Source organism: Rhinolophus ferrumequinum, chromosome 16 (genome assembly GCF_004115265.2).
Source record: "Rhinolophus ferrumequinum isolate MPI-CBG mRhiFer1 chromosome 16, mRhiFer1_v1.p, whole genome shotgun sequence".
NCBI classification, from domain to species: domain Eukaryota; kingdom Metazoa; phylum Chordata; class Mammalia; order Chiroptera; family Rhinolophidae; genus Rhinolophus; species Rhinolophus ferrumequinum.
The window spans coordinates 24,243,520-24,265,217 of record NC_046299.1 but is presented as its reverse complement, the minus strand read 5'-3'; the positions used below and the strand labels follow the sequence as shown (position 1 = coordinate 24,265,217).

Sequence of the window (21,698 nt, the reverse complement as noted above, 5' to 3'; positions counted from 1 at the left end):
CCTACTTTGACTCTCATTACCTAGACAATAAATCCCATTATAGTGTAAGCCTGTTTCACTGGGTTTTACTTCATTGTAACATGGCCCTTAGTTATATGGACACCATGACATTTTCAAAAAGATTGCATTATTTCCGAGGAAAATGGAGCTAGAAAAGCTTCTGCTACTGTCTGAATCTCTAGAGGGCAGTGGGTGACTTTAGCATATCTGTTCCAAGTCCACATTAATTAAAATACATTATTACCCTATATTAAAGGGGGCTTGCTGACCAAGCCAACTGATGATGATGTTATAGGAACATACCTACCATTAATTAGTTCCTAAAGGCCCACCAAGCTTTATTTGTGGGTACAGCAGGTCTCTGGAATATAATGAAAATGTGTATAAACACACATACACACACACACACACACACATATTGCAGCTATTATATATGTGTGTGTATATATATGTTTATAAACATTTGCATGTGTATATGTGCACATGTGCATATGTGCACATGTGCACATACACACACACACACACACACATATCCTTACTCCTAAAAATTCTCCTTATGAGTATTTAATATGGATTTTAAGGGAGGCAGATATAAGAAATAATCAAAAGAAAAGTAGTTTTAATTTTTAACACTGCTTTTATCATTATGATTTTCTGTGTCTCTTATATAAAATCCAACAAAGCTAATTTTTCCCAGAGTTAGCATCTCCTTACTAACGGGTATCCTTTTTCTTTTTTTTCTTTCCTTTCTTTCTTTTTTTTTGTCACCCTGGTATGCTTTTTCTTACTCAATAAGAACTATGCAATCCGTGTTTTATTCTTTGCTTTGACTGTCAGGAACCTCAGGCTTTGTTACCATTTGCAATACTTTTGTTTATCTTAAGTTTTCTGGCATAAGTTATCATCCTCCTCTATCTTTTCCCACTTCACTTCCTAAGTCTTTTGATTATAGTTCTAATGGGCTACATTTTATTGTATCTGTGCTTTAAAATGTAAATTGGCTCAGATCCCTTTTAGACATAGGTGGGGCATAAACATATTGTTATTAAAGAAGTATGACTGTAATAATTATTATTAGTCATCATCATCATGAGCTTGGATAATAACTTGATTTTATCCATTCCAATGTTTACAGTAGAGATTGAATATTCTTGTCCTCTCTTTTGAACTACTGGAAGAACTTCCCAGGTCAAAGCAATAAGAAGTCAGCAGTTGCTTTATGCTTCTCCTTTCCCAGGTGATTGCCTTATAGGCCATCATATGCCACTTGAGCCCCTTCCCTATTCTTAATTATTATTTAATAAACACAGCTATTCTTTTCTAACAGTACTCTCTTTGGACAGGAATGAGATCCCTTCTCTCAACTAATTGACAAAGAACCTTAAAGAGCTGAGGTGCTTCTGCCAGCAAGTGTATAATTCCTTTATGTGTCTGCACTATTCCTCTGTTGGAAACTCTGCCTTCAACTTTTTGCCTCTCAAAAGTCAATTGCTCCTTCCTAAGCTGGACAGCTCTGAGGAAAAGCACTGAGGATGCTTCTCTGGAAACTTGGGGGTCCCTTCAACCCCCAGTCCCCACCCTGACAGTCATTATGTGGATAGAACTTCCACTGTCCCACCAATCCTCCAACTGTTGAGGAGTTGGAAGTTTCCTGGGCTTTACCAATTCTATAAATTTGCCCTGTAGCTCCTCTGATGGCCTCTTCCTGAGCTTTTCTTACCAGCTGCCTTGCAGAGAAGCTCTCTGAAACATCTTTACCTATTTCTTAGCACATGATCCAGTTTGGCTTTTGTCATATAAATAATTTGGGGAAGAAGGGACATTTTATGGATATCTCTAGAAGGTGATTATACTTTCTAGTGAAATAAAATACAATGCCCTGAAACTATCCCTTCTTATGATTCCCCAGCAGCCTCTGACAATAGTTCCACAATAGCTTAGCTAAACACTTAAAACCCACTCCTGGTGGAAAAGAATCAGGTCTCATCAATGTTCCTGATGATTTTGTATGACCGAGGTTATAAGTGCCTTGATTTCTCTGGGTTCCATTAATTGTTGCTGCTCCCATTCCAAACTATGGACAAGATTTCTGATCCCCCTATCTGGCATAGACTATTAGTCATTCCCCAATACCTTTCCTCCTCTTTTTACACAATAATAGTGGGGACAGAGCCAGGAGTGCAGTTTCCAGGCTCTCGGCCTCACGTGGAAAGGTGCTGGCTCAGGTAGTAAATGTCCATCAACTGTGACTGGATGGCCATCAGCTGTGGCTAGTTGGCCGTCAGCTGTAACCAGTGAGCCACTGGCCACTAATATAACTGCTGTGGCTACGCTAGCAGAAAAATGGGGGCTAGCAAGAAGATGGTGGTTGAGCTAGCAAGAGCGGATTGCAGTTAGCACGGCGGATTGCAGCTAGCAAGGTGGATTGCAGCTAGCAAGTGATGTTGGATGCCAGAGAGAAGTGGAAGGCAGGTTGCACATAGTGTGGCTCCTGCTTCCTGTGTCTCCAACCCAGCCACCAGCGACAATATAGTGGTGTGACTCCCCTAACTATAGCTCCGTGGGTGTTCCTTTTTGGCCTCACCATGTCCTGCGTTCTTATGTGGGGAGCGGGAGCTGAGACCCCACATGAGTCCCTGCATGACAATAATGTAATTACCTATGGGCACATGTCTACCCAACTAAAAATCACATTACCCAGCCTCCTTTGCAGCTAGGTAGGGTGACCACTTGAGTAAATTCTGGCCAATGGAATAGGAATGGAGTGATATGCTTCCACTTTCAACTTTTGGCTCATGTCCTTAAAAGGAAGGCACATGCTTTCCCTTTCTACTTTCTTACTTCCTGCTAGCTGGAGTACAGACATAAGAGCAGGAACTGGATCATGAGATAGAAGCCATATGTTGAGGTAGAAACAAAACAGAAACAGATATATAAATACAGAGAACAAACTAATGGTTGCAGAGGGAAGGGAGGTTGGGGAGATGAGTGAAAAAGGTGAAAGGATTAAGAAATACAAATTGGTAGTTAAAAAATAGTCTCAGGAATGTAAAGTACAGCACAGAGAATATAGTCAGTAATATTGCAACGACCATGTATATATAGTGCCAGGTAGGTACTAGACTAATAGAGGGGATCACATTATATAAAAATGTCTAACAACTATGCTGTACACCTGAAACTAATATAAAATAATATTGAATGTCAACTGTAACTGAAAAAAATTCTTTTATAAATAAATAAAATATATAAATATATAAAAAAATATAAAAATATATAAATAAATAAAAAGAAGAAGCCATAGGTTAAGCAATAAGATAGAAGGAGCCTGTTTGTGGAGCCCTGTGTTAGACTAGGACTTCTTATACCTTGAATTGTTATGCAAGAGATAAATAAAATTCTATCTTATTTAAGCCGCTGTTATTGCAGCTAAATCAATATCCCAACTGCAGCACTTCATATGAATACATCCATGTCAGACGGATACTTTGTAAAAGGAACTTTTCTAAGAAAATTAAAATAGGCATAGAGGGTGATAAAAGATTTAAAACCAACAAACCGATAGCACACAATGCCTGTCTTAAGACAAGTACAATCTAATTGCAGATCTCTTGGTTAAAACATTTACTGGGCACACAGAACTCTTTTTCCTTTTCTTAGTAGGAAGTCCCTATTAAATAATTATTTTGTTGTTCTTCTTCCTTGTGGGCAATCCCTCCTTCCAATCTCTTTTTTTTGTTCTCTATCCCATCCATACATTCTGATTAATGTTATTGGGTCATTCAAATTTGGATTCCAAATACCTCATGTTTCTTAAGATGGACAGTAAGCAGAAGAAAGTTGGGACCTGGAAAGGACAAAAGGGTTACATCCTCAGTGTATTCCCTGGAGGATTATGGAAAAACCAGTGCATTTCACATTAATGTATCTACAGAGAATACAGCTGAGAGAACTATATCGCTCACAGCTGCCTTGATAACTAAGTCTATGAACATTCTCAAGCCATTTAGGACTTAGATTCAGAAGATTATAAAGTTCTAGAGAACCTATGCCTATATGTGGCCAGTTTCTTCTTAGGAAATTAGATTCAAGGCCAAAGAGTTTTGAATTGTTTCTGAAGGGAATTCAATCAGGCTGAAGGTGATCATTCTGAGAGATAGAAAATGAACCTAAGACTTGATCAGTGATTTCCCTAAATTTTCTGGTAGCTCTGCAATCTTAGGAGAGCAGCAATAAAAAGACCTATAAATACTTATCCATGCTGAATCAACGTAACAAGATTATCTCAGGTGATGAAATACTGAAATCAGGTCCCTATATGATTAGAGATGGGACTAGCAAACAGGCCATAAGGACACACTTGTGATTAGCTGCTGGAACTTCTCTGTTATATTCAATTTTTAGTGCAGATGCAGGGGAGAGCAAAGCTATTGATGCCTAAATTTAGTATAAACTTATAAATTTAGTATAAACGTAGCTGCTGGTGTATAAATTATTACAGTTTCAGAACTGCTTGTAGAGTTTATTAAGACAGCGTTCAAACCAGTAGGTCAAAAGTCCTGAGGAAGATGGATAGTCTTCTTCAAAGCTAACCTAGAAACAAAAATACTGCCCCCAAACAACATAGTTCTTTTGTTGTCCAGAAACCTCAGAAACCTCAAGGCATAGCATGAACTTAAGCCAATGTCCTAAGAGATATATAAGACACATATAACTCTAGTCTCTAAGAAAAAGGGCACCCTGTTTCAAGAAAGCTGAAGACGCTAACTGGAATATAACATAAAAGACCTGCTTTAGTATGGGAGTTTTTCTGGCGGATGAGTCAGAGATGGTTCTACACTTATTGTCATAGAAAGTTACAGAAGAAGGCTGCTTGCTCTTATTTGTTTCCTTGAACAATTTTGCCTGAGATGTACCAGAGACTGATCATCTTGGAAAAACTAAGGCCATGGAGAGTAGCATAGACCCGAGGTTTAAAGCTTTTTGCTGCCTACATCAAGCTGCACCAAAGAGATTTTTAATACTAGAAACTGAGGAAGTATTAGAAGAGGAGCCTTGATGTTAAAGAGCACCATGGCTAGAGTCCTTGAAAATGTGGACCCAGGAAAGATGGGAAACCAGGCAAGACAGACCTAAAACTATATATATATATATATATATAACTATATATATATATATATATATATAAATATATATATAACTATATATATTTATATATATATAAAATATAAAATATAAAATATATATATATAAAATATATTATATATATATAAAATATATAGTTTTATATATTTATATATATTCCCAATTATATATATATAATATATATTATATATAATATATGTGTGTATATATAATATATATAATATATGTATATATATTACATATATGTGTGTATAGATATATGTGTGTAAAACTATATATATAGTTTTATATATTTATATATATATTCCCAATTATATATATATAACATATGTGTATACATACATACATATATGTATATATATCCAATTATGATGCCACCATTTCATGCAATGTCTTAACAAATGATCAGAAAATGGTGACTAAAGAGTAGAGTTGGCAATGAGTGATTTCACTATATAGAAGCCCTGGACTTTACCTGTAATTTTGTAGCTCAAGGCACATGCATCAAAGATTATGTGAAGATTATAGACTAATGAATACCATGACGATGACCAAGCCATATGTTCATCCAATGCCAAAAACTGATTCTCTCTGGAGTTACAGGGTCTATTAAGAGTAGACTCATCCAAGATTGGCTCATGAGATACTGCAAAATGAAGACAAGCCAGGAAGAAAGTAGGAAGACAGCTTTGGTCACTGCAGATAAATGCATCACCTTCTTTACTATAGGGCATGCTCACTCAGTACACAACAGGACGCTCTCAAGTGGTTCTATATAAAGAAAAGACAAGTTTAAGTAATTAATATATTGATTGATTTTTAAATAATTTAAATAGAAAGAATGTCTTTGCCACTTTGAAGGGCATGAACTCCTTGAAACACATTATCAAACTTTCCCTGGGGTTCAAGAACCCAAAGTAGAAAATGTTTCCTTGGAATTCCCAGCAGAGAGACCCCTTTAAAAAGTCTCAAGAAGCCATAGGCTGTGTCAGGAACAGGAGGGCAGGGAAAGGTTATGAGACAGTGGACCGGAGAGGAAAGAAAAGGAGTCCAAAGTGGTGGGCTGATGTAGGTGAGAAGTAAAGTGGATTAGTGAGAAGAGAGAGGCAGACCTGGTCACAGAAGGAGCCAGCAAGACACATTGTTCTTGATCCTGGCCTTTGCTGGCAGTTCCTTGCAGCTATTTTGGAGTATGAGTTATTTCCCACAAAGTGCATCAAGACACCCTCCCACACTGACATTATGCATTGGCCATTAACAGCTTGGGAGAGCCTCCCACACTGGTTTTGTCACCATCAGCAAACATTTCACCTCATAGACAGAATTCATGTGACTTCATACAGCCTTCTAGTGTAAACCAACCAAAGCCTCTTCTCTAAAATTCATGTATATTTATATGTGCCTAGAAAAGGGCTGAAATGATATATATATATACACCATAGTATTAACAGTGGTTAATAACAGTGACCTTTAACATACTCCAGATTATTTGGCTTTTGTTTTTTTAACAAGGACCGTGCAGTAGTTAAAATTTTAATAAAAATATTCCCAGGGTTTGGGGGGATTGGGGTAGAATTCTTTTACAATAGAATGAGGAGAAATACTGTTTTACATTTTTCTCTCATACTTGGCCTTCGAGACTCTGACTATTGCAAAGCCCTGAGGAATGCTAACCTCTCCAACCTCTGCCTCCTCCAGGCTAAGAGCCAATAACGTAAAATAAATAAGCAAGCTAATGGCAATGACTTTAGGCCTCCCTGGCAATGACTTTGGGCTTCTTTATACTGAATGGTCATCTGCCTCTGGGATCTGCAGAGCTCCCAGGTCTCCCTGACCATTTTGTCCCCCACATTTTGCCTTGGTTCCAGGGCACCATTCTACCATAGCATTCGTCACTGTTGGTTTACATGTCAGCCTCCTTTGCAACTTGAAGACAGAGGATGTGTCTCCTGTCCTTCAAAGCCTTAAACACTTGGCCTAGGGCCTGACACATAGTAGGACTTCATAAATATTTGAATGAATGACTGTGTGAATCCACAATAAGCTCTTATTGTCTCATCTATCCTTTTCCTCCATGCTACACAATAATCTGATTTGGCCAGCTCAGACTCATTCTTGAAGCCAGTGGTTCTCAAACATTTTGTTCTCAGGACCCCTTTGTAACTCTTAAAAATTACTGAGGACTCCAAAAAGCTTTTGTTTATTTGTGCTGTATCTATCAATAATTACCTTATAGAACTTAAAACTGGGGGAAAACTTAAATATTGTGTTTCCCAGAAAATAAGACCTAGCCAGACAATCAGCTCTAATGCGTCTTTTGGAGCAAAACTTAATATAAAACCCAGTCTTATTTTACTATAAGTAAAATAAGGGTCTTATATACTATAGTGTAATATAAGACCGGGTCTTATATTAATTTTTGCTGCAAAGGACGCATTAGACTTGGTTGTCCATCTAGGTCTTATTTTCGGGGAAATGGTATTAATTAATTCGCTGATTTAACAATATTAATGATAACAAATCTAATACATGTAAACATACATAACATTTTAACAAAAAATCAACTATATTTTCTAAAACAATGAAAAACAATTTAGCGAGAAAAGTGGCATTGTTTCACATTTTTGCAAGTCTCTTTAATGTCTGGCTTAATAGAAGACAGCTGGGTTTTCATATCTGCTTCAGCATTGAATCTGTTGCAATGTGTTATTTTGGTTGAAGTATATGAAGAAAGTATGACCTGTCACAGTATGTAGTTGTGTAAGGGAAGACCTCACAAACTCCCTGAAAGGGTCTCAGGAAGCTCCAGGGACCCTTAAAGCTCACCTTCGAGAACCATTGCCCTATGCCTTATTTCCGTGACTGGAAAACTCCACCCAGTCCTGAGGATCTGCCTGAACTTAAAGCTCTAGGCTTCCTGCTGCCACCACCAATAGCATAAAGAGATTATCAATATTATTATATTCTCTTACCTGTCTAGTACATTTCATCATGTTCCAAGAGCTTTCCCATGCAAAGTCTCCCGGTCGCCTGTCAGATATGGCCTAATTATTTCACCTTACCCACGAGCAGTTTCCCATGAATCATGAAGTTCAGAGGTTATTTGATTTGCTCAGGGTCATTCAGGTGGCAAGAGGCAGAGTCAGGACTCAGATTCATGCCTTATGAATAAGTGTTCTTTCTCTGGCCACATACACTGGCAGCGCTCCAGCCTGATCTCATCTACAAAACTCTAGACTATCTAGATTTCATCAGTGAGCGCAGTTTGCGCTTCCGTACTTGATCAAAGCAGAGTTCGTGGTAAAAACTCTTTCTCTGATCCCAAGACCTGGCACCTCCAGAGACAGGGGGTGAGGGTGGGTGGGTGAAACACTGAAGGTGGTCAAAAAGTACCAACTTCCAGTTATAGTATAAAAAAGTCCTGGGGATGTGATGTCCAGCATGGTAACTATACGTAACGACACTGTATTGTATATTTGAAAGTTGCTGAGAGAGTAAATCTTAAAAGTTCTCATGAAAAGAAAAAAAATTGTAACTACGTATGCTGAAGGATGTTAACTTACTGTTGTAATCATTTTCAATATATGCATATATGAAATCATGTTGGACACCTAAAGTTAATACAATCTTATAGGTCAATTATATCTCAATAAAAAAGAAAGACATCTTCTTCTTGATCTCCAAGCTTACTTCAACCTCTCCTGTGAATGCAAGATTCCACCAATCTATAGACAAAACCTTAAAATCACTAAAAGAAAGCAGAGTGAACAGAGGCAGGCATTTCCTTACAACCAGTGATGGATAAAGAGCATCCAGTTGATATTAATTGTCATGTAGACACAAGTCACCAAAGGCCAAGGGTCTCTGCCCTCCTCACCAACTCCATGGTGACCAGACCCAGCCCTGTCCTGGCTCAGAGCTGCTCCTATACAGGGCCAGTCCCAGGTGCACTTTTGAGATAACAATACTGTCTCCTAAAACAAACAGCCATTGTTTCCACACAAAGACCTTCAATGTTTCCTCCATCAACAAAAGGCTACAGCCATCCTGCCAAGCAGACAAAGGGCTGGAAGCCCTTTCATAAATATCATGATGGTGACAGGGGAGGGGTGGAAGCAGGATCATTCTCCAGCACTTTCTCTGCTGGAGGACCAACTCCAGCCATCAGGGACCATTACGATTTACTGATCATTCCTCAACTATTCATAATGACAATAATAACAGCTTCCTAATCTATGGCACAGAAATAATGATATCTATCCCTTACAGGATTGCTGTCAACATCAAATGAGATAATAGGTGTAAAAGCTCTTTGTAAGGCTTAAAGGATTGTACAACTGATACAGTTATTATGAGAAGATGGATGGTTCACCCACATTGCCTGCATTAAAAAGATAGCTCTGTTTTAGCCAGGTGAGACTCCAAATAGCCCTGGTGTCTAGGTCCACTCAGTTCCTAGAATAAAGCATAAGGGAGAAAAAATGTGATCACTATAAATGGTTGACCACTATAGTTTACTAGGGCCCATCCCAGGCTAAATTGCTGTGCAAGTGATGTCTAACTTTGTTGGCTGTTCTTTTCAGCCCCAGGAATGCTGAAGATGGTGACTGGTCCCATCTTAGTGTCTAATGCTCCAAACTTCATCACACAACCACTTTGTTGCCACTCTTAAAACTTATCTTTCTTATGCAATTTACACAAAAATAAATACATAAAAATTACATAAAACATGAGAAATGTGTCCATCCTCGCTAGTGATTAAGACAAATTAAGGCAAATTGTACCACTTCATGCCTATTTAATAATATTATAAATGCGAATATCCAGTGTTGGTAAGGTTCTGACAAAATTGGTGTGATCTTACAGTACTAGCCGCATAATAAATTGGATAGCTTACAGAGGCAAAATAACAACACATAGAAAGTACTGAGAAGATATTCCTGTCTTTTGGTCTAGTAATCTCTCTCCATGGAAATTCCCAAGGAAATAACTCAACAAAAGTGGGAAAAAAAGCAACAAGGATAGATAGATATAATAGGCAAATACTGAAATAACATAACATGAGATAAATGGTTTAGTTAATTGTGGTGTGACTGTAATCATTAAAATGAAAATATAAAAACTACTTACAAATATGAGGAAATGTTTATGATATAATTATAAGTGAAAGTGTACAATATGATACAACAAGGTAAAATATGTAAATATGTGGATAAGGACTGGTAATGTGAAAAAGTGAAAATATCTTTGGTGCTGTGGTGGTGAATTATGGGTGAATTATATTTCAAGATGTTCTTTATTGTTTTTATATCATCTTTTAAATACAGCAACACAACGAAAGAAAAATAATTAGCTGGTAGAATTCTCTCAAGATTCTGCTTCTACTAGGGTAGGACAAGGAGTTATCCTTGCTAAGATGTTGAAGGATGTTAATAAATTAATGTGTAACACATCTGTATGCAGACAGGCTGTAGTGAATTCTAGCAGATAAAAGCCTCAGAATTTGAGTCTGGGCAACAGTCACTGAATTGGATTCCTACTTCTGCCACTTACTTGCTGTGTGGCCTTGGACAAGCTATTTGTTATACCTAAACCTTTCCTGATCTGTAAAATGGGAGGCCAGAAGACCTCAGTTTATCACAACCACCATCATCATTATTAACAGCAGAAACAACAAACCTTTATCGAATATCTTTCGATGTGATTTCTCCTGGGGAATTAATTTAAAGGCCTTAATTTAAAGGTCTAATGTCAGAAGTGGATGCTGCTCAAATAACACTATCTCTATATATGGAACTAACCACAAACCTTGGAAGATATTTTTTAAACAGAATTTACTTTTGAGAGCAGTTGTAGGTTCAAAGCAAAATTGAGCGGAAGGTACAGAGAGTTCCCTATATACCTCTTTCCCCTATATACGTGCAGCCTCTTTCACTATCAAAACCCTGTGCCAGAGTGGTACAGTTGTTGACACATCTTAATGTTCACTCTTCATGTTGCACATGCTATGGGTTTTGACAAAAGTCTGACATGTATCCATCATTATAGTGTCACACAAGTAGTTTCATCGCCCTAAGAATCCTGTGTTCCACCTATTCATCCCCTTCTCCCCTTGGCCCCTGGCAATGGCTGATCCTTTCACTATCTCCAGTTCTGCCTTTTCCAGAATGTCCTATAGTTAGACTCATACAGTATGTAGCCTTTTCAGATTGGCTTCTTTCTTGAAAGGTGTTTTTTACAACCAGTCAAGAAGACCAAGTGAGTGTTTCAAAATTCCACTAGATAATACAAAGATAATTACTACCAGTGATTCTCTTAGAGTCTTTATACATGTTATCTCCACAAGATAAGTGTTATTACCCTAATTCTACTAAAAAGGAAGTGCCTGAGGTCATAAAACCAGTAAGTGGCACAGCTGATATCTGAACCCCGTTTGTCTGACTCCAGTGTTCATATCTTTCCATGATGCCAGAGTGTTTACCCTAATATCAAACATGGGTCCTGGAGCGTGTGAACCCGGTCACAGGAGCTGACATGGAAAAGCCTCCTGGTAAAGATTAACATCCAACCACATGTCACTGCAGCTCTTAGAAGACAGCATCCTGAAAGAACAACACAACAGCCCCCTGCTTTGTGCCAGACTCTATGGAAGACTTGCATCCTTATCCTATCCTTAGGCAGAAGAGCGTAGTCAGCATACTTAGCGTACTACTAGCAACATTAGGTGGGTATAGTTCAGTGCTTCTTCACCTTTTTTTGCATTATAACCCAACCCAGAAGCTTCTTTAGACATTTTCTTTCTCATCAACCTCTACCCCAATTAAATATTATCACGCTATATTTGCTTATTTACTGTGGCCCTTTGGAGAGCCAAAAACTATTGTGATACCTAAAGTTGGTTTTGTTTTGGGTTTTTGTGTTTGTTTGCCTTTGAAAGAAACTATTTCCATCCCCTTAGGGGCTATATCATCCTCGCTAGAATGCATGGTCTAGATGCAGATGGTAAGAGTTCAGGAAGGCTGAGTGGATGTTGAGATGTCAGCAAAGTGAGATCAGGACCTTGGAGAGCGGCAAAGTAGCCCTCCTGAGACCATGTCAAAGGCTCAATGTTGCCTGAAAATTTGCCTAAAGAAAGGAAGACGCCTGGAGAGAATGAGGGCTAGGAAACTAGTATTAGTACACTTTAACTAAATGTTGTAGGAACGAACCATCAGAATGTGAAGGCCTCCAAACTCTCTTTCATATGAAAATTCTTGAGGGGGCTGGCATTTTGCAACAGGGACTTCAATTCTCAAAGTCAAAGGCACTTAATGGCACATCTTCAAGTAGTTTAAGGGTTTCAAGGACTTTACTAAGAACCCAACTCCATAGGAATTGGAGGTTTTCAGAGGTTTAAAGGTATCAGGTTAATTCTCCCTTACCTTCCATCACTGGTAGTGTTCATGACACTGTCTGTTGTGAGTTATAAATAATAATAGGTATTATTTATCATGTGCTAGGCACGGCACTAAGTACATTAGTCAGACATTTTATTTAACCTTCAAAACAATGTTGTCAGGTGGCTATGATGGTTATCCAAGGCTAAGAGAGGTTAGGAAACTTGCCCCAGATCACACAACTGATAATTGGAAGTGCCAGGCCTTGAACCCACTAGGGCTTCAGAGAGTAACCCGGAAGTAAATGGCTCAAGAGAAGAAAGAAAGTTCTAAAAAGTAAATGAGCCCATGAAGGGCCCAAGAATCAGTCATCTCTGTATCCTACCATCCAAAATCTGGCACAGAGGATGGGGCTCCATAGATGGAAGAAAATAGAGCTGCCCAACAGTAGAACTGTTCCCCATAAAACAGTGAAATCTCCATGGATACTCCCCAGGATGGGGCTGGTTGGTCACCTGACAAAGCATCACAGGAGGAATCTTAGAGAAGAGATTTCTGTATCCTTGAACTAGATGACCTCCAAAGCTCCTGGCCACTTAAGAATTCTGTACTTATTAGACTGAATCTATGACTCAGACTTTAGGAAGTCACAGACCACGTATCATTGAGCAGTGCATTGAAATCTCAAAAAGTGGAGAATATGGGTGAATGGGACTTTCAGGCTTCTAGAACTTCCACACCTTCCAGCCCTAAACAGAGGAGTCAGAAATGGTTCACCATAACTCTGGGCAGCTAGAAACCTCCCAATCTTGCTCCAAAGGCTAATCTGGAAATACAGACATTCAAGTCATTTATAGAGCAAGGATCTGCCTGTGGATTTCAGCTGCTATCATGGGCTGAAAAAGGAGAGGAACACTCCTTACCAGCAGATGGTGAAGACAAAAAAATCCATATGTCAACAAATAAATTTCTGACAGTCGTTTGTTGAAAGGAAACAAATGGGCCCCACAATATGCATGCTGGGTTGACCATTGTTCCCCACATGCACTCCTTTCAGTCCATGCTGATGGCCCACGGTAAACACTCAGAACTGCCCCCGCTGTCCTGGTAGAGTGAGTCCCAACAGAGGACAGCCAGAAGCAAGGGCTTTCTGCTCAGCTTTCCTAGAGGGCTCATACAAATGTGGCTGACTCACAAAGAGGATGAAATTTTGCATCAATGCTGATGTTATCAGGCCTTCAGACTCTACTTTCAAAAGAGTCATGCATTCTAAAAAGAATAGAGCCTTCTGTGGTGTATACGGTCACCTAGTAATAGGGGCACTTTAGTTGTATGGTCCAAGCTGCAGCTTTAATCAACACACACAACTCTATAAAACTGGCCAAACTTCACTTGCTGTGCAAGTTTTTAAAAGAAGTAATGAACTGAGTATAAAGTACCCTTATCCAAAGGCCTTATAGCATCCGTTGAGTCCAACTTGATTATTAGCAACAGTTCTTTGACTCTATCCTTTCATGGTTCACTACTCTATCTTGCTTCTCTCAACTTAGAGACCAAACCTTCCCAGTTTGTGTCTAAAGCCAGAGCTTCAGATTAGCTTCCCTCAATGCCAGTGGCACAGTGATCTCTCACGTGAGAGAACCTGAACTGCATGTATCACCTCTCCACCATTTGCATCTTCAACCCTTTCATCAGCTATCTGAGCTTTCAGACTCGCTGAATCTTTTCCTTCCTGCCTCTAAAGAGACATGGATCAGATATAGTATAATCCTTGTGTGAAACCCACCAAACTATTTTTTCCCAACAGAAAGGAGTGATCTTCCGTGCTTTACAGCAGGGTAAAAACTTCCACTTGCCAACAGAAACCAGGGGCTGCTGAGTAAGTGTCAGGAACTTGAACTTCAAAAATAAGTTCCCCTTTGTAGCTCAAGAGCAACTTTTATTAACAGCTTTCTAACAACCTGCCTTCTTCTCCCCAACTCAGTGACAAGTTCCTTTTAAACAAAATACCTTAAGCTGAAAAGGGAACAAATAGAATTTGATTATTGAGATGGGAGATGCCAGGACACAGCTTGCTCACACAGACGGATGACGTCCCCACAGATGTTGCCCACAGAAGTCTGTGCACAGATGTTGTACACATAGATGCTTCTCACAGATGGTACTACACACAGAGACAGATGTTACTCACAGAGACAGATGTCCACCAGGAACACGATGTACACCAAAAGCTCCCGCAGGGTGGTCTTGATATAAAGTTCCCGGTTCTCAGCAGTGTCCTCAGTCAGGGTTGTTCCCCAAAGTCCTACAGGGCCATGGAGAGAAGCCCGGGATCCCCGCCAGCAGGGTTCCTCTCAGTCATCCCCACCCATCAGTCCCTGGACTTTAGTCCCATTTCCACCCCAGCCCCTTTCCTCACCCATCCATCACCTTATCCCTTGGCTGAATCTGGCTCCTCTAACCTGCCCTCCTCCAGCCAAGTCCCTGAGGCAGACAGGGTGAAGGCGCTGGGTCACAGAGAATGAAGGCATGAAGGGAGGCATTGGTTCCAGGTGGGGCAATCTCGCGGATCATCTCTCCATGTCCTCCCTCAAACTAGCTCCTGCATACCCTTCTGGGCCTCCAAGTGATGACAGTGCCAGGCTCCACCTCTGGGACCGCTAGACTGGCCTTTGTGTTGTGGGGCATGCAGCTCTGACACAGACAATTCACAAACCCCAAAGAAACACGGAGAGGTTACCTATCCTTCAGACCACATTCCCCACTCTAAAAGCTTTTGGTGACCCCTCTCCTGACTCCAGGAACCCAGGAGAACCCTACCTCTGATGCTTCGACTAATCTGGAGGCAGCAGCTGGACACCAGGATCCCGTGAGCCTTCCCCTGGGGTCCATCTTCAGGCTTCTTGGGTTCGGGCTTGGGGGGCACGGCACTGGAGATGGTGCAGATCCTCAGTGTCCCATGGGGGGTAGAAGGACCACTGTAGGCAGGGTTGTCCCAGGCTCCGCTTCCCAGATTTTGCAGCTCCTGCCCCTCAGAACTTTCTATATTATTCATGGAGAATGAGATAGGGCACCCAGCACGTCAGGTACCCACTTTCACCTGGAGAAAGAGGGAGCAAAGGCCCAGCCCAGGTTAGCCAGCAGAGGGCTAAGGGAGTCTGAGAGCAGCTGGTCTCACACCGCCTCTGCCTCCTGCCTTTTGTAGGGGAATCTGTGCCTGCCCGGGGGAGGGAGCCGATAAGGAGGAGAGAGTTAGGGAATGACTGTCAGTCCTGTCAGGGGCTTTCTCTCCCTCTTGCTGCAAGTCCTAGGGGACAAGAAGAAAGGGGTGGGAGGGAACTGAGGGGCACGGAGGTTTGATGAGCGGAGAGAAGGGAACATGAGGAAGAAGTGGAGTCTGCGGGTGGAAGGAAGGAGGGGTGACAGAGGGGAATGCTGGTGGGGAGAAGAGGGCTGCTTGCAGATGGGGCCTGAGGGAGGGACGGTCCTGAGTGGAGCTGGACAGAAGAGGTGATGAAAGAGAAACGGGAGGAGCTGGGAGAAGAGAGAGGCTGGCGGACTCCATTGCGGGTCTGAGCTCATTTCCACTAAAAGCTCCTGAAAGGACCGCCATGGATTGGGGTGGGGCCAAGGCCCGGGTCGGTGGACGGAGAAGTGCTGCCTCCTTCCCAGGCTCAGCCAATAACGTCTGAGGCTCCTTTAATGTCTCACCTTGAGCTGTCCCCTGGCAGGATGGAGAAGGGGGCTCCTCTCCCTCACTCCACCCCATATCAGGAGAAAAAGGATCGTAGCAGGAGGACCTCCAGTTTCAAATACTTAAGGGACAGGGTCTCTGAGCGCTGATAAGGAAGGAGGAAGGTCTGCAGAATTCCATATTGTATTCTTTTCTCTGAGGTCTGCCATCTCATAGCTTAAGGGTGAGCTATACCGATAGAAAGGTGCACCTTAAGGGCTGGGGCTCAGCCTAGGGAAAAGGCTAAGCCCTGATTGGGCAGATGGGTCAGAGAGCAACGGACAAGGACAGAGTGGGACAAGGACAGAGTGCCTGGGGACTCCGTAAGGGGAGAGGATATATCTGGACCCAGCTCAGCTGACAACCTTATCTTATGGCTCTGCTTAGTCGTGAGACTAGAAGTCTAAGTGTGAGCACAGAACGGAAACAGGAGAGCTATCAGGACTAATCCGCTTTCTTTCCAATCTCAGGTCTCTGAATTAAAAGCCGGACATGCGCCCCCAAGCCCCTCCCTGACCACGCCCAGCCGCGGCTTCTGATCACCTGCCCTGGCTTACCTACAGGCATGTGCTGCGGCCCACAGTAGGGCCGGCCTCACAAGGCCGATCTTCCTTCATGGCTGGAGTGGGGGCTGACTTTTCTCCAACTGGCTTCCCATCGGGGCTGCTCTATTGCTGTACTGGCATGAAGCCCACTTTCACACTCAGTAAAACTTAAGCATGATGAAAGTCACCAGTCTTGAATGTCGCCATGAAGACATCCTGACCCCAGACAATCCAGGGCTGGGCTCAGCTCCTTGATGAATAAGTGTACCCCAACATCTGGGACAGGGCTGGAAAAGTAGTGGCTGTCCTACCACGGAGTCTGCTGTATGGATCTCTGGCCCCAGCCCAGATACTACCGAGGGAACTAACTTGGTCTGGGACAGAACGAAGCCTTCTCTGTGAGTCTTTCTAGATGGAGGAATTTTCCTCTCTCCATTTTATTGGCTAGTGAGACACATTCCAAAGTGCTTGTTTTCTTTGGGAAGACTGAAAAGGAGGAACTATGCCAGGATTGACCATTTTGTGTAAAATCAGCTGATCTTGTGTCTCTTACCCGCAAGCTTTCAAACAATTGCAAAAGGACCCCTGGCTTGCAAAACTGAACATGGGACAGGGGTGATGAACAGAAAGCTAGTGGTATTGTCCAGAGAAGCAGGGAGAGGAACTGGAGATGGTCTCTGGTTCCTTCGGGGTCATTTTGTATTCTGAGGGAGGCCTGCATTCAGGGAGGCTTTGGATGCACTCAAGGAGATTCTTCGTAAGACAGGTCGCACACTTTTGAGAGCTGGTGGCCAGAGCTGGATTGCTCTACTTACAGTCACCTACCTGGGCAACACTGCCTTCCCTGCTCAGTCTTGAGCACTGTCCCTATGTGCGGATCAACCCGTAATGACCCTGGGAGTACAGGTTATGCAATATAACTTGAGAAATTTTCTCAAAAGGTGCTTTTCATTCCTAGGATGTTTAGTCTTACTCAAGAAGTTGCAAATGTTGCAATCAAGTGGGATCGCCTGATAATTTTGTGTCCAGCAGTTCCTTCTGCCCTCAAGTTTCTAAATGGCACTTGACTTTTCTTGAGTGGCCATACCCTATTAAAGAGGATGACCATTTTCAGGGGTGTCCAGTAGTTCAGGCTGCCTCTTATCACAAGTTCACTAAACCCAAGAGGCTTGAACTTGAGACCAAAACTACTGGCTTTAACTCTTGGCTCAGCAATTTACTAACCATATGGCTCTGACCAAGTCCCTTTTGAGACTTAGTTTGCCTATCTGCAGAGTGTTGATAATAAGGCCTGCCCTGCTGATCCTAAGGACTGTTTTAGGATTAAAACAGTAGCGTATAGCAGTCTTTACAAACAGTGTACTCTAAGGCACGAAACAAACTTAGTTATCTTACCATCGCATTCATCCTTGAGCATTCCCCTCGTACACAGCTGTTCACGTCTAAAGTGGATGCATTCAGTCAGGACTCTTGTTATTTCCCAGAAGCACAAGAGTCCCATAACTCTCTGTGTCCACTCCCATTCCATTTCAGCTGATGCCAATGGAATGGAATGATGGCCTTTCAGCTGGAGAGTATTATAAAAGTCCTGGAATGAAAGCACATTATCACATAACAAGCCTCATTGCCCATCAAAGCCAAAAGTCCTCTTAATCATGATGCCTCTTACCCCACTTGGGGAATTGGTCCCGTTGCTTCACTGGGATAAATTTTTGGGTCACATGCTATCCTTGTACAGACATCGAGAGAGGATTACCCCATTTCCTCCACCAGGGCCCTCCATTCTCACGCCATGCCCATCCTAGCCAGATTTTTCCATTGTTATTCAGATCTACTAGGTCTGAGAAAGAGACCAGAGACATCAAAGTCTGCAGGATGAAAACCTGTGACCCATCTCCCTATAAGTTCTCCATATACGTAAGTTCCCCAGGGATAAGGCACCTCCCATATTCTAGAGGCAGGAATCCTCGAGTGACTTACAGTCCTGATTCTATGGGGAGATGCAAGCTGCAAACCACCTTCTGTATTCCACATAGTGACTCTCAGCCTTTTTCACCCCCAATAAACAAAAATAAAAGGACACACTCCATAAGTAACAGTGGCTCACTTTGGCAATGATTCTCAATGGAAGAATTGGAAATCACTTATCTATAAGAAAGAACCCTGCATATAAGAGCTTAACCTTCACCAATATACCACCAGAGTCATCTGGAATTTGAGTAGCCCAAGTTTTCAGCAACAAACATGGTGGACCAAGCAAGCAGACTTGAGTAGGGTAAGCCCAAGGGAGTCCTCCCCTACCTGTGTTTATATAACAAACACCACAGCACTACTCCAGGGGCCTCCACAGTCCCCAGCTTCTCAATACATCAGAATGGACGAGCCAGATCCATTGGAAGGTTTGGGTGTATAAAGTCCTGTTGCAGCTCTCCCAGCTCAGGAAGCCAAGAAAACGGCATTTAGTTCTATTTCATCACAGACCTCACAGAGAGGCTGTAGGTGACCCACCCACTTCATCAAAATGACTCACTTTAGCCTTTTACTTCCTTCTTAGCACCTCCCAGTTTCACAAGTCCTGCTGGAATACATTCTGCATCTTCCATCTCCCCAAAGAAAACCTTTTTGTATGAGACCCTCAGCTTTCCTCCCATTTCTAGAGGACCCTCCTGAACATCTGTGTCCATTTGTCTATGCCTTCTGTAGAAGTGGATGGAACCAATCAAACCCAGGTGGTGGGAGACAGATGATGCCATCAACAAAAATGAGGAAGTTAGTCCTCAGCTGTCTGGAAATTAGCGTCTGTGGCCATGATCATGTCCCCTTGCTGAGTGTTGTCCAGACATTTCGTGCCCATGTGGTCCTGAAGTAATCCATCAGCGTGATCACTTCCAGACAGAGCCCCAGCCATGGCAAGCAGGGTTCTGCAGCTGATGTGAGGTGTTAGTAATGCTACTTGCTGAAGGCGTGGAGTGGGGAAGGAAAGAGCTCCATGTGAGTTCGAAACACCAAGCTAGAAAGAAAGGGGAGGAGAAGAGAAAGACTAGTATGAGAGAGAAAGGAGCTATATGATAGAGAGGCTTGGGGAAGAGGATCCAAGCCTCTTCTTTCCCTCAGAGCCACTCACCAAATGTCACATGAGGCATGATTGACCGAATGTCCTAAGCCTGTGAAGACAGGAGATTGGAACACCAGGCAGAGTCCCCAGTGCTCACTCTTCCAGCGTAATGTCAGAGTCTCAGGGCAATCACCCAAGACACCTCCTTGTCTCAACCCGAGGGCCCCATTTACAGGAGATACATATTTTTCCATCCTGAGTCCTCATTCCAGTCATAATTCATTCCACAGATACTGCATGCAAACTCTACGGTAGGGACCATGCTTAAGTCTAGGGATGACGCAGCAAATAACACCACCAGAAACCGACATTCTAGTGAAACTTACATTCTGGTGAAGAAGACAGGCACTAAACAAATACACAAATAATTTATAATCATGAAAAGTTCTGCAAGGGAGAAGTCCAGGGTGCTTAAGGATATACGGCAGGAGAGCTGAATTTCTGGGGCTAATGAGAAATGAAATACTGATTTGTACCTCTCCTCCCCTTTCTTGTCTCTGCAGCAAACAGGGTGTGCCGAGATTCAAAAATGCTTCATGCTAAATATGCACAAGGAAACAGACAGAGTTAAAAGACCAAACAAGGAAAAGTTACGACATTGCGAGAAATGTTTAGACTTACAGTAATCTTTATCCCTTGTGGTCACTGAAAAGTGAGTTGAGCTAAGCTTGAATTCTTGCATTAGATTTTTCTGAAGACATGGAATCCAATCACATATTCATTCCTGAAATGGGTTATCTCCTTAACACCTGAAAAAGGGACAGAAATGAATAAGAGAGCTAGAGTAGCTGGTGAAACTGAAAATTGAAACTTAGGAAATTTAAAATTTCCTAAGATGACGGTTTTATAGATGTATACTTATTTCCAAACTCATCAACTGTGCACATTAAATATGTACAGCTTTTTGCATGTCAATCCCAATAAAGATCAATCATACTTCAAAAATTTTTTTAAATTTCCTGAACAGGAATTCAGAACCTAGAGCTTTACTTTCTTTTATTCTGTTGGCTCTATAATCCCAAATCTAGAAATCTATCCTGATATTTCTATCAGCATAATTGATAAGAGATTTTAAAAAGCTGAAAAAGAAGAAGCTCAAATATCCAACAATTTAAAAAAAGAATTAAATAAGTTAGGATACATTCACATGATGGATTATTGTGCAGAAATTAACATTTTTGAATAATCTTTAATATTAGAAAATGCTCACCACATGTTATGTGACAAATTCTGGCATATATATCTACAGAACACAAATTTTATGTGTATATTATACTTAGATGCATAGAAAAAAAATAATATTAAAGAATGTAAAACTTAGTCGGGGTATCTCTGGATGGTGTGATTACAGATACTTTTTATTTGGTAGTTTATTTTCTGTGATTATGAGTACTTTGTATTCAGAAAAATGATTAGTTTTAAAAAGCCATAGTTACATTCATAAAAACTTAAGGTTCATTTTCATCTCAGACTCAGTACCTCTTGGCTGGTTGCCTTCACCACCCTAGCTCTCCATGTCAGCAAGAAATCATTATAGTTCATTTCTTGACATGCGAGTCAGTCATGCAATAGATTTACTTATCACCTACTTGCTCCACGAATTTGAATTAATTGCCATTTCCTTGGAGATTAGGGGAAGAATATGGGTGACAAGTATGTGTGACAAGTATGAAAATAGCTACAATGAGAAGTATAGCATCTAACAGTGGTTCAGAGGAAAGAAGGTCATTGGGTTTGAAAGTGGGAAGGTCGAAAAAGAAATTTTGAAGGCAATGGCACTGAGA

General features: G+C 41.5%; 1 protein-coding gene across 2 annotated transcripts in view; it reads right to left on the bottom strand.

The window, feature by feature from the left end:
• PKD2L1 (polycystin 2 like 1, transient receptor potential cation channel) overlaps positions 1-20,554 on the bottom strand; it is a 33,868-nt gene extending 13,314 nt beyond the window's left edge. The window contains exons 1-4 of one of the 2 annotated variants that reach the window (XM_033130743.1): positions 20,536-20,554; positions 18,195-18,387; positions 15,342-15,621; positions 14,713-14,826 (exon numbers count right to left, since the gene is read on the bottom strand). In XM_033130743.1, coding sequence (XP_032986634.1) covers positions 14,713-14,826; positions 15,342-15,576 — 349 coding nt within the window. In that variant the 5' untranslated portion in view covers positions 15,577-15,621; positions 18,195-18,387; positions 20,536-20,554. Of the gene's footprint in view, positions 1-14,712; positions 14,827-15,341; positions 15,622-16,811; positions 17,280-18,194; positions 18,388-20,535 lie in introns of those variants that run through there. The other variant, XM_033130742.1, reaches the window with a different exon arrangement.
• Positions 20,555-21,698: the final 1,144 nt, after the last annotated feature.